The 18,744-nt window shown below is 37.7% G+C and overlaps 2 protein-coding genes across 3 annotated transcripts in view; one reads left to right on the top strand and one right to left on the bottom strand.

Moving 5' to 3' along the window:
• Positions 1-13,843, top strand: part of LOC124309010 (BAG domain-containing protein Samui-like) — a 22,194-nt gene extending 8,351 nt beyond the window's left edge. Inside the window, exon 4 of the mRNA XM_046772227.1 lies at positions 8,840-13,843. Coding sequence (XP_046628183.1) covers positions 8,840-10,906 — 2,067 coding nt within the window. The 3' untranslated portion in view covers positions 10,907-13,843. The remainder of the gene's footprint in view (positions 1-8,839) is intronic.
• LOC124308842 (uncharacterized) lies at positions 13,335-18,744 on the bottom strand. Of its 2 annotated transcripts, none has more exons than XM_046771985.1 (10): positions 18,398-18,744; positions 18,099-18,301; positions 17,698-17,993; positions 17,467-17,594; positions 17,196-17,356; positions 15,265-17,106; positions 15,070-15,174; positions 14,804-14,976; positions 14,576-14,711; positions 13,335-14,508 (listed from the first exon to the last, which is right to left on the bottom strand). In XM_046771985.1, exons 2-10 carry the CDS (start codon positions 18,108-18,110, stop codon positions 14,413-14,415), a joined length of 2,949 nt encoding a protein of 982 aa, XP_046627941.1. In that variant the 5' UTR covers positions 18,111-18,301; positions 18,398-18,744; the 3' UTR covers positions 13,335-14,412. The 2 variants fall into 2 exon arrangements, with proteins under 2 accessions (XP_046627941.1, XP_046627940.1); XM_046771984.1 differs by having other exon boundaries at positions 18,122-18,301.

Below are 18,744 nucleotides of genomic sequence, written 5' to 3'. Positions count from 1 at the left end.
CATACATGTGAGCCTGTGCATTAAGCTGACTGACTGACTGACTAACTAGCAGCGCTTCGAAAAGACTATAAAAGGTGAGCGCCGCATCGGTTCGCAGGTACGTACGTATGTATACGTATGCACACGCCCATACTTACGGAACGAACACGTTTCTCATACGCGCACGTAACAAAGTCGGTCGATTCCGAGGTTGAGTCAGGGAGAGTCGTTTTTTCTCTCCTCGCGTCGTCGCGGCGAGAGGGGCGTTAAACACATACCGATATACATATAATATACATATATGTATACGTACATTAGGTGTACATACGTATGCTCGTAAATACCCATTTTTCCATTTTATTTTTCTTTCTTCTTCGTCAATGTAATTCGTATTGCTATATTTTATCGTTTGTAATTTTTTTTTTTTTTTTTTTTTTTTTTAAACATTCTTGCCTCTAAATTTATTCGCAGTACTTATCTACCATGTACATATGCAATTAAAATTGCATCGAATTGAATCGACGGAAGAATGGTAGAAAAAAAATTCGAAAAAATCGACAATCGAACGAACACCGACACCTTCGAATAACATTATGCAGCGTGTACGATACGGTAAAATAAATGCGTACAACCGTAATTGAGAACTCGTTACCTGCGTACAACGTGTGAAATAAAATTTAATTCTCATTATAAACATAACTAAATGTAACACGCGCGTACAAAAATAACACAACGACTCGTCTTTCCGTGCCGGTAACATTATTCTGGATCGATCGATTCATTCCAGAAATCATTCCTTGTGTTAAACGTGATATTCGTTCGTTTCTTACTTATATTTTATATATTATACACGCACACACACACACACACGCATGTGATGTTGCGTATAGATGAATAAAAGTTGAGAAAGATCGCGCGAGGTGCGTTTCTCGAAGGCGGTGGAATGACTTGGCACGTTCCATGGAACAGCCGCGAATAATACAACGATACGACACACGCAAACACATGACGTGTAAATGTTCCTTACGGCCTCGCATCGAAATTCTCTCCTCTCCTTCTCTCTCTGTCTCTCTCTCTCTGTCACTCGCTCACTCGGTCGCTCTTTTCGCAGAGATCTCGAAGAGTGCAACAATATGCGTGAATACACGCGCGCGTGTTTTTTTTTTTTTTTTTTATTTTTGATGTATTAACGATGTAATCCGTGTACGTATTATGCCTAGGAATTTACAAGTGTGTAAGGTTTAACTTGTCGGGGCGCACCTGCAATGTATGTGTGTGTGTATATATATACACGTGTACATATGTTCTTGTTCATAGTCAGAGTATAGATTCCCTCTCTCTCTCCTTCGTCTTTTTCTCTCTCCTCTCTCACCCGTTCGTTTCAGCGAGATATAACGCGTATATGCCCGACCCTCTAGTCTTCAGTAAAGGTTTTAACGCCGAGAGAAGCGGACTAACGCGTAATTTTCCCCGTTTTCTCGTACAGTTTCCTTCGTTGTAATAATTCTTCTTACTCTTTTCTTTTCTTTCACTTGTTTTGTTACTTCATTTTCTTGCAGAATAAATACATATACGTACGTATATTATATTTATCAAATATATCATGTGTACATCGTCTCTCAATGAATTATATGCATCATACACGCAACGCGCGAATATATAATAGCGAGGTAATAATAATAATAGTTTAACGATAAAATTTGAAAGCAAAATAAAAAAAAAAGGGGTTTCGAGGAGAGAGAAAAAAAAAGAAAATAATCTTCATCCTCCTTCTCCAAAAGATGAACGCTGTGATCGGATATTGTTGTAAAGAACGTTGCAACTAAAAACGCGGCGCAAAGTGATAATAATATATTGTTGTAAAAAATATTTTAAATATAAAATCAAAACATCGTAGAAGATTCTCGTCCTCTTTTCTACATTTCTCTAAAACAAAAAAAAACAAACAAACAAATAAATAAAATAAAATTATTTCAACGAACGAACAAATAAATAAATAAATGAACGAATGACGTAAGAAGTTTTTGACGAGAGCAAACGAGGTGATGTTAATTGTTGTTTATTGTCGTTTATTTTTGGCATCGTGAGTACACCATTACGAGATATAGGTAATAATATAGTCGAGTGCCGGTGATTGCGATTGTGATATTGTGATTGTGATGGTGGTGGTGGTGGTGGTGGTGGAAGATACCCAGAGATACGTATTATAATAGCCGACGTGATCGTCGCTGATGCTGGCGACTTGCGGTCGGCAGTTCGGCAGTTCGTTCGGTCCACGAAAGTGAGTCAGAACGGAAAATAAATACACCTAGGTTATATGCGTATAACGTGCGTTCTGTATATATACGTACCTCCGTACCTGCTCTCTCGGCAATCATACATGTAGTGCGGATCGGCTGTACAAAACTCTAGATACGAGTGCGCGGAAGAAAAGAACTTGCGGAAAATTAAAGGTAATAGATACGATAATAATAATAATAATAATAATAATAATAACAATAGCAATAACAACAGTAATATATATAAAAAAAAAAAAAAAAAAAAAGAGAGAGAGAGAAGGAACGAATCGAGACAATTCAATTAAACCGTTTGTGTTTTCAAATACGTGTAATTTGTGATTGTAATTAACCTGCAATTGATTTGTGGTGTGTCCTGCTGAAGCAGTTGTGTGAAAAACCGCGTATTGAATCGCGTTGCTGTTGAAAAAAAAAAGAAAAAGAAAAAACGACCAACGAGAATCGGAAGCAAAAGAAAATTCGGAAAAAAGAAAGGAATAAAAAAAAATTTTTAAAATAAAACAAAAATTCGCCAGTCCGATAATATTTTGGTAAATATAATTTGGTACATAATAATTTGATAGATAGTTTACTTACTTTACACGACACATTGATTGACACGTATTAAATGTGTGGTTTTTTTTTCACCTTCGTCTTCTTAATTTTATATAATACGTAATGTAATAAATAACGTTTGTCGTGACATATTCGATTTTTATAATTATATGTGGTTTTTCTTTACTCTCTCTAAACCGTTTATTGTTGTTTTTCTTTTCTTTTTTTTTTCCTCGCACTTTTGTTTTTCTAATCCACGCTTTGTACGTGCAATTTTTGTTGTTTCGTTATTTTTTTTTTTTTTTTTCCCTACCTACTCAACCGTTGAACCCTCAGAGAACAATCAATTGAGACCGTCAATTACAATTACTTTGATTCAAAACTTGAATTTGATCGTAAAAACGAAAGACATATTTCTTACTTGGTAGTTTCGGTATAAAATCTCGGCCAATCGACGTATTCTTACTGTTACTACTACTACTGTTATTATTATTATCATTATTATTATTATTATTATTACCACTGCTACTTATTTTTACTATATTTCACAAGTAAATAATACCAGCATCGTTGTTTATTTCTATATAACAAAGATCGGAAAGAATAAGAACAAAACGTATACAAAAAAAAACCGTCAAGAAAAACGAAAGAAATAAAGAAAAGAAAAGAAAAAAGCGAATCATGGACTCTCCTATCATCTTGGACACTACACCGGAATTTGGACAGTACGTGCAGGATCGTGCATTTCCTGTAAGTTTTCTCGAATTGCATAATAAGATGATAAATATTATACAAACTGAACCCCAAAAAAAGAAAGAAAAAAAAGGTGAACGAAATAATTATTTTCCATCATGTCTACATTAGTTTTTAATTTTTTTTTTTTATATTTTTCAATACCCTTTCATACCTATTCATTTTTTATTGTTATTATTATTATTGTCGTTGTTTTCATCTTCGTCGTCATCGTCGTCATCATCACCTCGCCTCTGATGAATTATCATTAATTGTATCTTTCAATTGAATAGAGAAAAAAATAAAAGTTGAAAGGGTAAAGTTGTGCAAAAAAAAAAAAAACAAAACGAATCGAAGACGACCAATTGATCGTTGACATCATCGTCGTTGTTATTATTATCCATCTTTGTCGTGGGTTTTTTTTTCAGTTATTTATCATTTACTTATTTACTTTTCATCGCGACGAGTAAAAAAATAGGACAGCGAAAATTTGTCAGATTCAAAATTAACACACGTAACACGTGATCCAAGTTAACAAGCGTTTGTATTTTAACTTTTACTTGAACGTTTGCGTTTTTGCGCATTGTGTTATAAACTTGCATGAGATAGTTACGTTGCATATTTAAATTTTTATCTCGTTTCATCCGACGTATGTTTGTCGGTATATTTTTTTCTCAAAATTATAGTTTGCTTTTACCCCGCTTCTTATTCTTCTACTTTCTTACGCGTACGATGTACGTGTACGTATTTCAATTACAAGGCACACAATGTATGTGTGTGTGTGTGTGTGAAATGTGAAAATGAAATTTATTTTTCCGATCGTTATAACGCCGCTGTTTTCTCACGCGGCTCTACGCAATTCAGGCACAATCCCCATCCATCGAGAGTTAAACGGTGTGTTATTGGTTTGAAATTGTACGAAATTTTTGCACATAACATTTTTAACACGTACGCACACTTGCGCCTGTCTCTTACATATTTTTACTCGTGATCTAACCGATCTCCTCGCCTCCCCACCTTGTTTTCCGTTCTTCTTCCTGCGGTGAGGCGAGAAATCGAACTGCACGTCAAGATCATGTGTGTACGTATAATACATACGAACGTACGAACGTGCGGAATAAGTATAATTATTCACTAAACACGGACAAGAGAGAAAACCGGTTTTTTAATAACAAATATACACACGATGCGGTGTATTTGCCGTGTTTTTTTTTTCTTTTTCTTCTTTTTCTTTTTTTCTTCCATTCTCATCTCTTTTGCTTCTATTTCTTCAATATCAAAATGTGAAACTCGGACGGTATCTTTTTCTATTCGTCGTTTCGAACAATGTTTTAGACTTGAATTTTGAAAAAAAAAAAGAAAAAAAGATTTGTAACACGCGTACTCGAACGCATGCGTATTTACCTGTAAAACTTGATGTGTATATATATATATAGTGTGCGGTATATTGGCGAACGGAAAGGTTTGGCAACGTTGTGCACAAAAATAGGGTTACTGAATTCAGCGGCGTGGGCGAGAAGTTTAAGTATTGCGCTTGAAATCTCTGCTGATGCTGATCTCTGCTTCTGCGGTCGGAGAATTTCGATACAAAAACGACAACGAATAAAAATTAAAGCAATCCGCACACTTTTTATCCACTTACGACGATATAAAGGGAAAGAGTGGCGGAGGGGGGAAATTTTAAATGCATCAAGAAACGTATGTTTGGGTAAAGAGGGTGAAAAATGGACGGAAAATGAAAACTAAAACGGAAAACGAAAGAAGAAAAAAAAAAAAAAAAAAACCGTATAAATTATATAGCCACGGACGGTGCGTCATTCGTTTACGAAAGCATATCGTATACACCTTATATGTATTCATGTGTAATATTGAACAGGATATAAGCGAGACGTACAAATTGACAAAAGTAATTTTCACCCCGCTTCGAATCGATTTAATATTTTTTTTTCCTTATTTTCTCTTTTCTTTCTCCATTCAAGTCGTTGTTTTTCTTCTTTTATATAGATAAATATACCTGTATAAATCAATCCGTGTACATTAGAATTAGAAAAAACCAGTTTTTAATTGTTTTTAATCTTGATATATATTGTATATACGCACGATTGCCTTTTCGGATAATATCCTTGTGTATGTATAATCGATCTGTGCGCAGCGAGCAGCGAGGGAAAAAAGAGAGAGAGAGGGTGGGGAGGAAAAAAAACTTGTGTCGAAACGCCACCGTGACCTAATTTTTCCGAAAAAGGATGGGAGGACACTCGCGAATGTTCCATACGTGCGCGCGTGTGTGTATATATATATACATATGTACGTGTAAATGTATAAATTCATTTCCCTTTAACCCTTTGAGTCACACTTTATTCTTCCGAGTAAATTTTTATAACAAGATAGCATATCGTGGTTTTTAGGGTCGCTTATTACGAATCTGATATCAAATTTTGAATCTCTCGACGTAACAAAAAAAAAAAAAAAAAAACAAACGGTTGTTTTACAGTATAAACATACCGACTGTCAGTTTACGTTCTCCCTATCTATGCACATTTCATTTCCATTCCGTTTCAACCCGAATGAATGCTTGACAAAGAAATATTCTCTGTATAAGCAAGCGAGTAGGTGCCAAATATAGTTGCACGTCACCGCTAATGCAGTTCTCTGTTCAGCTGCTATAATATTACTGCATGCGCGTGACAAATTTTTTTTTTTTATATCATGTACAGGTTATACCTATACCATCTGCATCTATATGTACCTGTATTAAATTCAGCAAGGTTGCCAATTTCACGTGTAAGTATCCGAAGTAGTATCAGGGTTGAAGGAAACGAGAACAAACAAAAAAAAACGAAACACAAAAAACTAGTTCATAAAATATATATATATATATATATATATATATTTTTTTTTTTTTTAAAGATTGATGTATTTTCGTTATTATGATTATCATATTTGCGGGGGATGGTAAACTAAGACGACGACGACGTCAGTCCGTGACGTCAGTAGTATCAACGCCTCTATAATAAGTTGTGGAGAGAGAATGAGACACGCGCCGCCTACGATTATCGGCATATACGAGAAAAAAATTAGGAGGAGAAGGAAAGATCAACTCCACATATGACGCGAGAAACGATTTTTCCCTTCACCATTTTTGATTTGCTTCGGAATATTTTTTATACGATTTTTTCGATCTCGCAAAAAGTAGCTGTTTCTGAATTATTTCAAACTTGTTTTTTCCCCACAACCTGTCAATCCGTTCGTGATTATTCAAATCTATCTTAATTAATAAAGATTCTGTGGTTAATTACCTCAATCTTTCGACTTGGTACACTGAATTTTATGATAATTTTTGCAAACCGTGGAGAAATCATGGCTGTAAATGATCCGTAATACCTGGCATAATATATTAATTTTAGCAAGAAAGAGTAAATAAAATCAACTTATCGATATACAGACCGAAGTGGATATCAATCTTCTCACCATAGTTGAAAAACATACAATCCTATCGACCGTATCCTAGTCATTCAGTTAGAACGTTGAACTGAATATTATGACACAAGTCCCGAGTCGATAATTTTACTCGCTTAATCGTCATTTTTGTTAAAACCGATTTATTGTTATACGCCTATTTTAAGGACACGTGAATCAGTTTGAAACATCGAAAGCCAGCGTGTACGTAAATACATATTGAATAGTAATATTTGAATTGAAAGATGGACGTGTAATTATATATTCCATTCGCGTATGTCTTTAATAATGTACAACTCACGGTGTATACCACCTTCCTATATCCATGTATGCACGTACAGCGTTTTATCAATGAACGAATGAACGAATCAATCAATCAATGGATCGATGGAATCGTGTTTCAACTTTTAATATATTATACATACATTTTCCTCCACTATATAACGCGAACGAACGAACGAACGTCACTCGATTCAATTATCATCTTCTTTACTTCTTCCTCCTTCGTGCAACGAACTTGAGTATAACTCGTTCGATAAAACCAGGAAGTGTATACATATATTCACGTGGAGCTGTATACGTATTATTCTACGTTTGTACAGGTGTGTGTAAAAGCTTCTTTTAAGATTGTCAACGTCAACCGCAATAAGACATATACGTATACAGTGATTACGATGCGATAGCATAGGATAAGGATATGTGCTGCAGGGATGTTGATAGAGGCCCGAATTCATTAACCATATTGAGTTCGATTCGAGGTCGAATATCTTTCGCTTTATAGCTTGACGTCAAGAGTTCGACTGGCACAAGTACGTAATATTGTTACGATCAGCTTGCGGGCGGAAATTTTCCGTACAGTGAAAATATGTCGAGTTAGTATCAAGTTAGCGAACGCCTAAATATTACCGTTTTTATTTCATTGTTCGAAAAAATCGTTTACACCTTTGTTTCACCATATTATGTAGATTCCGTAACGTGCAGGCATTCGGGTATCGTCGTGGTTGGTAGTTGGAGAATGTCTGTTCGTAGCGACAGATGTGGAACAAACGATAAACGCGCGCGCCGCGGTCTGTGAAAATGTAAAATGGAAAAAAGAAAAGAAAAGATAATGAAAAAAAGAAGACAAGAAAAAAACGAAAAACGAAAGAAAAACAACAAACGAACCAGAATGAGAATAAGAAAAAGAAACCGATATAATTACACTCGTATTGTTTTTCTTCAATGTGAACGAGTGTCTTTTTTCACGTCTCCGTGTTTTCCTCACGTCTCATAGAGTATGATAATGTATACCTGGTATAACCGTACGTGCGGTATTAGAGGTCTTGTCGTGTCTGTTATTTCATTCGTTAAAGAGTCCAATATAAAGTGTATAAATTATAGGTATACGTATTAATGCAGTGCGATTAATTGATTAATTGGAAGTTTCGACGACTCGGTTAATCGACGATTTCGATCAATTGTTTTTTCGTTTAATCGTTTATCCGACTAATCGATTAATCAAAGTTGCCTTATAATAATTCTGCAGCCCAGTCGTTATATGACTGATCGCAACTAATTTACCATTTCATAATTTTCAAAAACGATTAATCGATACCGTCGAAATATGATCGAGGTAATGATCATGATGATGATGATAAAGATTATCGGTTTTTCTTGCCGCTAACCACTGCATGCTGTTGTATAGGCAGTGCCAAAATGGCCATTCGGCTGCGATAGTTATGAGAATCAACCTAAAATCTAACACTGATTCTTGAATGATAGAAGAATGAAATTAAAAAAAAAAAAAAAAGAAAACGAAATACCTTGTATCTAACGTAAAACCTTGGATTATATCGTTTCAGGGTTTCCCGTTCGACGACGACGGATTCGACGGTGGCAGCAGACGTGCCGGCGGCAACATCAGATCCCATTTGGACGACCTAGCTGCTCGCCATCCAGAGTTTGCCGATCACCTTCTGGGCCCGCCTTGGGCAGACGTTCCGTTCCCCCTTGGCACTCCGAGGAACAGAAGGCGGGGTTCGGGATTGGGCTCTTCGTCCTCGTACCAGAGTCATCCGGACGAAGACGCGAGGAGTCAGGCGAGCGGAAGCAGCGCCGCAAGCGCGGCGAGCGGAGCAAGCGGCGTCAGTTCTCACGGCGAGGCGGATACCGGAATTTACCAGGAACAGCAACAGCAGGAGGAACGTGAGAGGAACGACAAGCGTAGTAATAAGGGCAACAATCAACACTATCAACCCATTCCTCAGTACGGACTGAGAAACACCGTCGACATTGGACAGCATCGTCACGACATGGAGAACAGCGAGAACGAGAAGACTAACCGAGGTCAACGATCCGCTTCGGCACCGCCGGAGAATCGACAGACTGCACAGAATTTCAATGAGCAGAATCATCAGCAGCAAGCTTCGCAACAACAGAGCGGACAGAATCAGGGATCGAATCCTAATCAACGGTTCGTTTCCAGGGTCGATATTACTCCTCAGCAACAGCAATCCGACGTCGCTAAGCCGCCGATGTCGCCTAAGCTTCAACAGCAGCAGCAACACCAACCTCATAGTCAGTCCAGTCATCAGACATCGTCGGGACAGCAGCAGCAAACCCATCAACAGAAGAGCAACGTCAGGCATATTCCGATATTCGTTGAGGGTAGGGACGAGCCGGTGATTCCAAAGAACGTCGTCGACGAGACGTCGTCCGGTCAGTTCGCCGGTCATCAGCAACAGAAACGGCCGCAATCACCGCCGCAGTTTCAGAGACCGTCGCACTTCAATCAACACTTTACAGGCGGTGGCAACAGGCATCATCAGCAATGGCAGCAACCGCAGCAGCAACAGTTTTATCATCAACAACCGGCCGCGACTGCGGCGAGTCAGCACGAGCAGCAGATACCTAAGGCTAATCACTACCAGCAACAACAGCAACAGTATCGTCAACAGCAGGCCGAAAAGCAACGGGCTGCTCAACAGCAACAGCAACAGCAACAGCGGGAAGATGAACCAGCGGCTGAACCGCCGAAGCTGAAACAGATTCAACCCAAGGAGCCGTTGGAGAGGGTCGCCATTGTACAGAATGACGTCGACTCGCTCATGGAGGAGGTTAAGCAGTTTCAGGGTGACTCGAGGCAGAGCAAGGAGTACATGTACCTCGACGAAATGTTGACCAGGGAGCTTATCAAGCTCGACGACATCGAGACCGAGGGTAAACCCGAGGTCAGGCAGGCAAGGAAAAACGCCATAAAGAGTATACAGGATTGTATCGCGATGCTCGAATCGAAGGTACCGCTTCCTGGCCAGGAAGTTATCAAGAATGCCGATTCGACCACCGCAATCACCGATCAGGGTAAGTCTGCATTACCGATGGAGACTGACGCTGAGACTGTTAAGAGCGATCTTAGCAACAATCCTAACGGTGCCGGGGACGAAAACGCCGCGATACCTTTACCGCCACCAGAAAATTCCGTTCTCTCGCAACAGCCGAAGGATCAAGTTACTCACTCTCAGGGCGTCGACGCGGGTACCGCGGTTAAGGATCAGGATCGGCCGGAGGAACGTCGGAACGTTGACGAAGCGATGAACGAGGATGCGGCCAATGATGATCCCGCTGCTGCCACGGAGGCGTTGATACAGACTGAAAAATCCGGATCCGTTACGGCGATGGAAACTCAACAGGATGGTGGTGCGGATAGTGCAAAGAAAACTGCTGACGAAGCGATGGAGTCGAATCAAGCTGCTGGCGGTGATCCGGGGCAACATCGACACCAGCAGCAACAGATGGACGTCGACGCCGCTGCTGCTGCTGCTACCAAAACTACATCCAAGTCACCCAGGAAGACGAGAAAAGCGAAACAGCCGAAACCCGTTTCCGATGTACCGATTCCTCTACCCCCACCTGAAGTCAGTCATACTTAGAAGGGTGCTGAGCGATGTTGGAAAGACGTGACAACGGGATGAGGACGTGGAACTGATGTACGATGAAATGAGAGTTAAATTTATATTGTTGATTGATTGATTGATTGATTGATGATCCACTGTAATGTGGATATATTGGAAATTTGTGCACAAGTATTTGTATGAATTTGTGTATGTGTAAGGGCGCGTTATTGGGTGCTGATTCTAGTTTGAATTTCGAACGTTACATCCGAACGGGAGATTGAAATTCACGCAAACGCTTTACAGTGAAATAACAACTGCTGCGATTTTTTTAAATCTCTTGTTCTGTGTTTTTTTTTTCCCCCGGTCTAGTGCAATTTTTTGAAATGGATGTACTGAAACTTTTTCCCAAATTTCTATGAATATTGGTAATACTATTATCGTTGACGTGGTAAACTTATGCATACACAAATGGATGCATTCACTATTAGGTGTAATACACTATACATACATAACTGTAAGGCGAGTTTGTTCCTTAATCTTATTTATTTAGAAGAAAAAAAAATTTCTGTTTTTGTTGTGTCTTCTTTTTTTTTGTATAAATAAATAAATGCATGTATGTATGTATAAATATGCATATAGATTTTATTTCACGGTTCAGCGCGTATTTTACGAGTGACGACGATAATTACGATGATTAACGTTATTACGGGCCAATACTGGTAATAATATACATATGCGTGCAACTTATGTATGTGACAAAAACCAACCGACAACCGTCTCAGTAGCATGATAATAGGATACAATACGGTTACGCAAAGGGTCGTATCTTATGAGTATTAATTTATAAATACAGATATTATATTTTACGAAAGAAAGAAACCAGAGAAAAACGGAAGTATATGTACGACTATTTATAATTTATAATTTATTGTATATCTACCCGGTACCGGTAGGTCTGATATGCCGTTACTGTTCTTACTGATTTTTTTTTTTTTTTTTTTGAACGCGCACGCGTGGATCTACAAAAATGCAGCAGGGTACGAGAATGAAATGAAATTTTAAAAAAGCATGATGTATTTTTATTTATGGATAATATTTTTCATGTATACAAACACATGATAAAGATGAAAATTTTACGGAATCATTAACATTTCGTCGGGCAAATAATATTATATACCTATGTATGTAGTATACGTATAAAGAAATATCGAGACACGATACAACAATATATTACATCACTAATATTGTATTGCAATAATTAAAAATGGCTTGCAATATTTGCGAAATATTATAGAATTGAAACGAGCTTTCCTACCCAATATTGGTATTAAATATACAAGTGTATCGGTGTACATTGATATTTGCATAACGCCTGAATAGTCTAGAACAATAACGATATTAATAATAGTAATTGAATAGAATTTAAAGATATATAACTAATGAAATCAAATCGGCCTTATCATACCTGATATTTTTTCATATCACATAATACTAGCAACTACACGCAATCATACAGAGCATAAATATAATAACGTACATATATAATAACTGTAATTTTATGAATCTATTTTAATGAGAATAATCAATCGTTGTATAAAATATAATAATTTAAGCGATATAAAAATAATGCAGATGTACTATATTGCTATGCGCATTACGTATATTTATAATTGTCGGTATTACTTCATTTCGTCACATTGACGCGAAGCAATAGAAATATACGCGCAGGATATTACGGTGTTGCACAGTGTTTAATTTAATTGAGAAAGAGCAGAACGAGATTTAGTAAGAAAAAAAAAACAACAAAAAAAAATTCCAAACCGAGGAACTCGAAACGTAGTCATTTTTTTGCCAATTGTTATCCTACGTGACGAACGTGTCTTTTTTTCAGAGAGATGATTTGATTTTTTATTTTTTTCTTATGTTTTAGGTTTTTTTAAATTCTGTAATTTTTTATTTTTTTTTATAAATGTAATTATTGCAGCAAAGACGATGGTGTATATTACATTGTATATTGTAATACAATGCAACACGTTATGGATATTACCTGCATGTTTCTGCACGCGTTCAAACGCTGACGGAAATTTTTTTTTTGTCGTTTTTTTGGGTTTTTTTTTTTTTTTTTTTTTTTTATTGACTCTTAATATAGCGTCTTGTATAAATGCCAAATCGAAAGTGTAATTATTTAATCAAATAAATAAAAAGTAAGAACTAATATATTAGTGATAATACATAGATACGTTATTAATTCTGATCCGTTTGAAATATAACATTATGTATTAGAAACAATTCATTTACGAAGAAGTTTATTTTTCTTGATTTTTTTTTTTTTTTTTTGTGTGCAAAACAAAATTTCATTATCATGATTGGAGAGTAAAAAAAAATGTAATACGGTTAAGAAAAAAGAATAGCAATAATTGAAATCTTTTTGCCCGAGTTAAAGATTTTTCTGTTTTCTTTTTTTTTTTTCTCTTAATAGGCTGAACGTTTATTCTACTTGTCTTCTACTTGGCCCGTTACTCGGTATCATAACTTTGCTACGTTTAACTTTAGATATTTTCGCAATAAAATTTGCCAACCTTTCTGCAAAATAGATGTATATGTATCATAATAGAGTAATCATCTTGCGTATACAAATTGTTATGCACGCGTTGGAAGATGAATGAACAAGGAAACTGTGAAACTCTTGCAATTAGAGTATATTTTTTCAACTTACGAAAAAACCAACACAATATGTATAATGTCGGGTAAAATCTGTCGGAAAAATGAGCACGAGCTTCTTTGCACGTACACAACTGGACAACTTTTTTCGTACACGACGAAAGTTTATATTTGTATCAGTCAGCACCGCTCACGCACGAGTCGTATTAATCGATTAAAATAGACCTCTGTGTGAGTATGCTAACAAATGTCGGCTATGCGTGATAACCGTAATGTTACGTAAAGTAAAATAAAATGTACGTTTCAACGCGACGTCAACGTTGAGAAAAAATTATTTACTAATACTGACAAATTTCACCTTATTTTGTTCTGGCAATTTTTATACGTCATAAAATGAATGATTTGGTGCTTAAAGGTCTGACAACTGGATAAGCTAATGAAATTGAAATGAAATCCAGGAACTTGGCAATAAATTCGGATGAATTCAAAATTTAGTTAGCATTCAAAAATAAATAAAAGAAACGTCATCTGAGTATTGCGCAAATTTGAAACGTAATGAGTCACAGCCAGCGACGTGTTACCGTTGTTCTAAGAATGTCCAGCTCGTCGTTTTTTCCAAAAATTCAATCCCAGATACACGACGCCAAGAGAATTTTTATTTTTAGTTGCCTCTAGTCTCTGTACTTCGACCGTATCCCCACCTTGCTCAATAATATAGCTCTATCGTCGCAGATTGTTCACAAAATGAGAGTGAAACTCGTCTTGGAAGCTCGTTTTTCGCGATTTATTAGCATTGTCACCTCGTTCAAAGATGTCTTGTTTGAATGGACGATCCTTTGCTCACCGCTAAATCTCAAAATTCTATGACTTTGCGCAGCGGTTCAACTCTTCGAGTTTCCACAAACGTTGTATGCGAAAGGACTCAATTGGATACGAAAATCGAACGACTCGTTGGCGTTTTCAACTTCGAAAGGTATCTGAAAAAGAGGAACGAGCGATAAGAAAATGCCTCACTGCTTTTGAGGAACTATTTGCCAAACTCACCTCGATGTACGGATAAAGACACTTTTGCCCCCGTTCGGTGTAGTAGGAATAAATATCGAGGTTCAATTTGTAGAAACCGACATCTGCGTTTTCACCGTAGGAGAAATCACTGCATATACCGAACCGATCGGTGTTCCTGTAATCGAATACCCTGGTATAATCATCGCTTAATCCAAAACTCGAAGCTTAAAAATTGTCAACAACTTTTGTGGTCGGTGCTATACGAACTTTTTGTCAATAAAATTCCAGATGCCATTTCCCAGCATGTGTAACGTTACATCAAGCCCCGATGACGGTTGACCTGTACTGGGTTCAAAAACTTGTACGGACAACGTAGGTTTCGAACTATTTTCAGTCTTGATTTTGATTTGTGGTATCGATTGCGCTGTGCTGCTCTCCGTCTGAAATGAAACAAAAAATAATATTGTACTGTCTGAAACGTTAAAAAAAAAAAGAGACTGACATAAGTTTTTTGATTAGACTTGTTTCCATACCGATATATTTTGGTCCGGATCAACTTGTGCGGATATCGTAGGTTCCGAACTATTTTCGGTCTTAATTTTGATTTGCGATGTCGATTGTGGCATGCGGCTCTCGATCTGAAATGAAACAAAAACTAATATTGTACTGTCTGAAATGTTGAAAGAAAAAAGCCTTTCATCAATTTTCTATTATACTTGTTTCCGTACCGATATTTTCTTGTCCGTGGTTTTGGGAGCTTCTTGGTTTTTCTGTTGCGGTGGCTCTACGAGATGTTTTTCAGACGTCGGACAGTCGGTGATGTTCGATCCTTTTGATTTCTCATCGTTTTTCGTGCCGCTAGCCTCGTCACGGTGCTCTTTCTCTAAAATTTCCTGTTTCGCTTTTTTGGGATCTCCTTTGCGTTCTTGTTGCGGTTGCGCTGTCAGTTTTTTTTTATACGCCAGATAGTCGGCGATGTCCTGTCTTCTCAATTTCACATAAATATTCGGGCATTTCGCGTCTTCCTGGCACTTCTTTCGTAAAATTTTCGGATCCTCGTTTTTGCGATTTTCCTCGCGTTTCTGTTGCGGTGGATCTACGACTTCTTTTCCGAACGTCGGATGATCGGCGATCTCCCGTCTCTTCAATTTCTCATCATTAATCCGGCGGTTAGCATCGTCCAGGCATTTTTTTTGTAAAATTTTCTGGTTATCGTTGTTGATATTTTCCTCGTGTTTCTGTTGCGGTGGATCTACCAGTTCTTTTGCTAATGTCGAATGATCGACGATCTCCTGTCTTCCTAATCTCTTATGATTAATCGTGTCATTGGCATCGTTTCGGTGCTTATTCTCTAAAATTTTCTCGTTCAAGTTTTTTGGATTTTCCTCGCGTTTCTGTTGCGGCAAATCTACGAGTTCTTTTGCAAACGTCGGATGAACGACGATCTCCTGTCTCCCTGATTTCTCGTAATTAATCGGGTTATCAGCATCGTTCCGGTGCTTATTCTCTAAAATTTTCTGGTCATTGCTTTTGGGATTTTGCTCGCGTTTCTGTTGTGTTTGCTCCACAAAGTCTTTTGCAAACTTCATACGATCGACGATCTCCTGTGTCCTAAATTTCTCATAATTAATCCGGCGGTCAGCATCGTCCTCGTGCATATTCTCTATAGTTTTCTTATCCCCGTTTTTGGGATTTTCCACGCGTTTCTGTTGCAGTGGATCTACGAGTTTTTCCGCAAACGCCATATGATTGACGATGTCGTATCTCCTTAAATTATCATAATTAATCGGGGGGTAGGCACCGTTCTGCCGCTTTTTCTCTATAATTTTCTGGTCCACGTTTTTGAAATTTTCCTCACGTTTTTCTTGCGGTCGCTCTAAAACATCTTTTGCAAATGCCATATGATTGACGGTGTCCTGTCTCCTCAATTTCTTATAATTAATCGAATTGTAAGCATCGTTCTGCCGCTTTTTCTCTACTATTTTCTGCTCCGGAATTTTGGGACTATTCTCGCGTTTCTGTTGCGGCAACTCTACGAATTCTTTTGGAAGCATCAGATGAGTTACAATCTCTTGTTTCCTTAATTTCTCATTATTATTCAGGTGGTCAGCATCGTCTTGGTGCTTTTTCAGTAAAATTTTCTGATCCGCGTTTTTGGGATCTTCTTTGCGTTTCTGTTGCGGTAGCTCGACGAGATCTTTTGCAAATGCCAGATGATCGGCGAACTCCTGTTGCTTCATTATCGGATAACGAGACGGGCCGTCAGCATCATCCCGGCGCTTATTTTGTGAAATTTGCCGGTCCGTGCTTTTGGAATCTTCTTTTCGTTTCTGGTGCAGTGGCTCTACAGGATCTTTTACAAATAGCAGATGATCGATGAACTCTTGTCTTCTTACGGCTATATTATGTAAATTTTTCTGATCTGCGTTTTTGAGATCTTCTTTGCGTTTCTGTTGCGGTGGCTCTACGACGACTTTGAGGTCTTTTTCAAACACCGGACTGTCGGCCATCTTCGGTCTTTTCAGTATTTCGTCGTTATCTGTGGAATCCGAGTTATCTAGGCGCCTTCTCTGTAAAAATATAAATACAGGTTTCCAAAAAATATTGTCAAATATCCTCAATCGATTTTCGCTTGTAGTTTGTGGCTTTGTTTGTAAACCTTTTGTTTTTTTGAAACATCCGTAAGCTTTGCTGCATTAGTGGTGTGTAACTTGGAATGAAGATGACGAATCAACTTAGATGACGATGGAGAAAAGATGTACTCTTGGCACATCTTGCATAATATTTTTGGCTTTCGTCCCGGGACCTCTTCCGCCCAGTCTGCGCCAACAAAATGCAGAATATTATCACAGAGCATTGGAATGGTTGTGCGCTTGGAACAACATCGCAATTTTCTAGACATGTTATTAAATCGTTTGAAATACTCGCACCTTTTGCCCAGTCAATATCAAAATTCACCCTGTGTATCGGCTCGTGGCATGCATACGTCCCATACCTGGCTTTCATCATTAATTTCATCATGGCCTCATAACTGTAAAACGAGGTCAGCGCAGGTGTTCTGTAAACAAAACAAAATATTCTTAATACAGGAAAAATCCGTCTTTTTTTTGCATGCTATTCGTTCATACTTTTTGATATATTTAATTGAGAATAACACCCACCTCTTGTAAGCATCGTCATAAATGGTGCGAAGACTGACCGAAAGTTGAGATTTTGCCCTCATGAGCATTGACTTCTTTGCTATTTCGGCTGCAAAGATCTTGCTCATGATTCTCGAATGCTTGTGTGGCTCAACTTCGTCAGCCGTGCCATTTCTCACTAGAACTCTACCTTTACATTGATTGACTTGTCGATTACAGCAAATGAACGATGTTGAATCTCCTTCCCTTGTGTATATGTGACCACCCCAAACGTACCTTGTCGTTTTGGGGTCGTTTCCTTCTATAGTCACCATCGGCTTTAGGAAAAAAGAATTAGGATAGATGAGTCATAATTTGCCATTGATTTGTCGTAAGGTTAAAAAGTTAGTAAAGAAATTTCTTTCTATCAACGAATAAATTACTGAATTGGTCATCAATTTTGTACCGGAACTTCAAGCTCGGTTGGAATGTGCAAAGGATCGAGGCATTCGATTTCATTCGACACTTGATCATTCTCATTGTCCATATTATCTGCCGATGTGTCGCAGATGATAATTTCTTCGCAGTAACTGACATCATTTGGCTCATACTCGCCCGTGAACTCTGCTGTCACAACATGACTGCTCTGCAATGGGATTGTGGCAGTAGAAAAAAGTATCCATAAGTAAAGTATAAAAGTTGAACGATATAATAATATTTTTATTATATATAATAATCTTACCTCGGGTAAATTGTCACCGTTTTGGATGACATCGACTTCTTTTTGCAGGTTAAGTAGCGCAGCGTTACTCATTATGCTCATGTCAAGTAATGTGCAGTGTTTTGTTATAATTATTATTATATTTAAAGTATTCTTCTTCCACGCAGGAATGTGCTAGTCTTAAAATTATCATCCAAATAGAATAGCCATAAACTCGTACAAAACATAAACACTGACGTCGTCGATAATCAATTGGTAATTAATGCATACATGCAAGTGCCATTGACGATTGAAGACTGCTAGTTTCATGGACTTTAGGCTGTTTAATAGTTTGACGCAGATGGTTCCGATATTAGCTCACAGTGCTG

Source organism: Neodiprion virginianus, chromosome 7, assembly GCF_021901495.1.
Source record: "Neodiprion virginianus isolate iyNeoVirg1 chromosome 7, iyNeoVirg1.1, whole genome shotgun sequence".
NCBI lineage: Eukaryota > Metazoa > Arthropoda > Insecta > Hymenoptera > Diprionidae > Neodiprion > Neodiprion virginianus.
Note: the sequence above shows the minus strand (reverse complement) of the source record. Positions and strands in the feature narration are given on the sequence as shown.

What these genes read in the sequence shown, in the direction of transcription:
- LOC124308842 (XM_046771984.1), bottom strand. Translation starts at nt 18,478, where the DNA reads ATGAGCATAATGAGTAACGCTGCGCTACTTAACCTGCAAAAAGAAGTC. An exon ending in ATCCGGACCAAAATATATCG is followed by an intron (nt 14,977 to 15,069) that starts GTATGGAAACAA and finishes GTTTCATTTCAG; the next exon opens with ACGGAGAGCAGCACAGCGCA. An exon ending in TGGAATTTTATTGACAAAAA is followed by an intron (nt 14,712 to 14,803) that starts GTTCGTATAGCA and finishes ATTCGATTACAG; the next exon opens with GAACACCGATCGGTTCGGTA.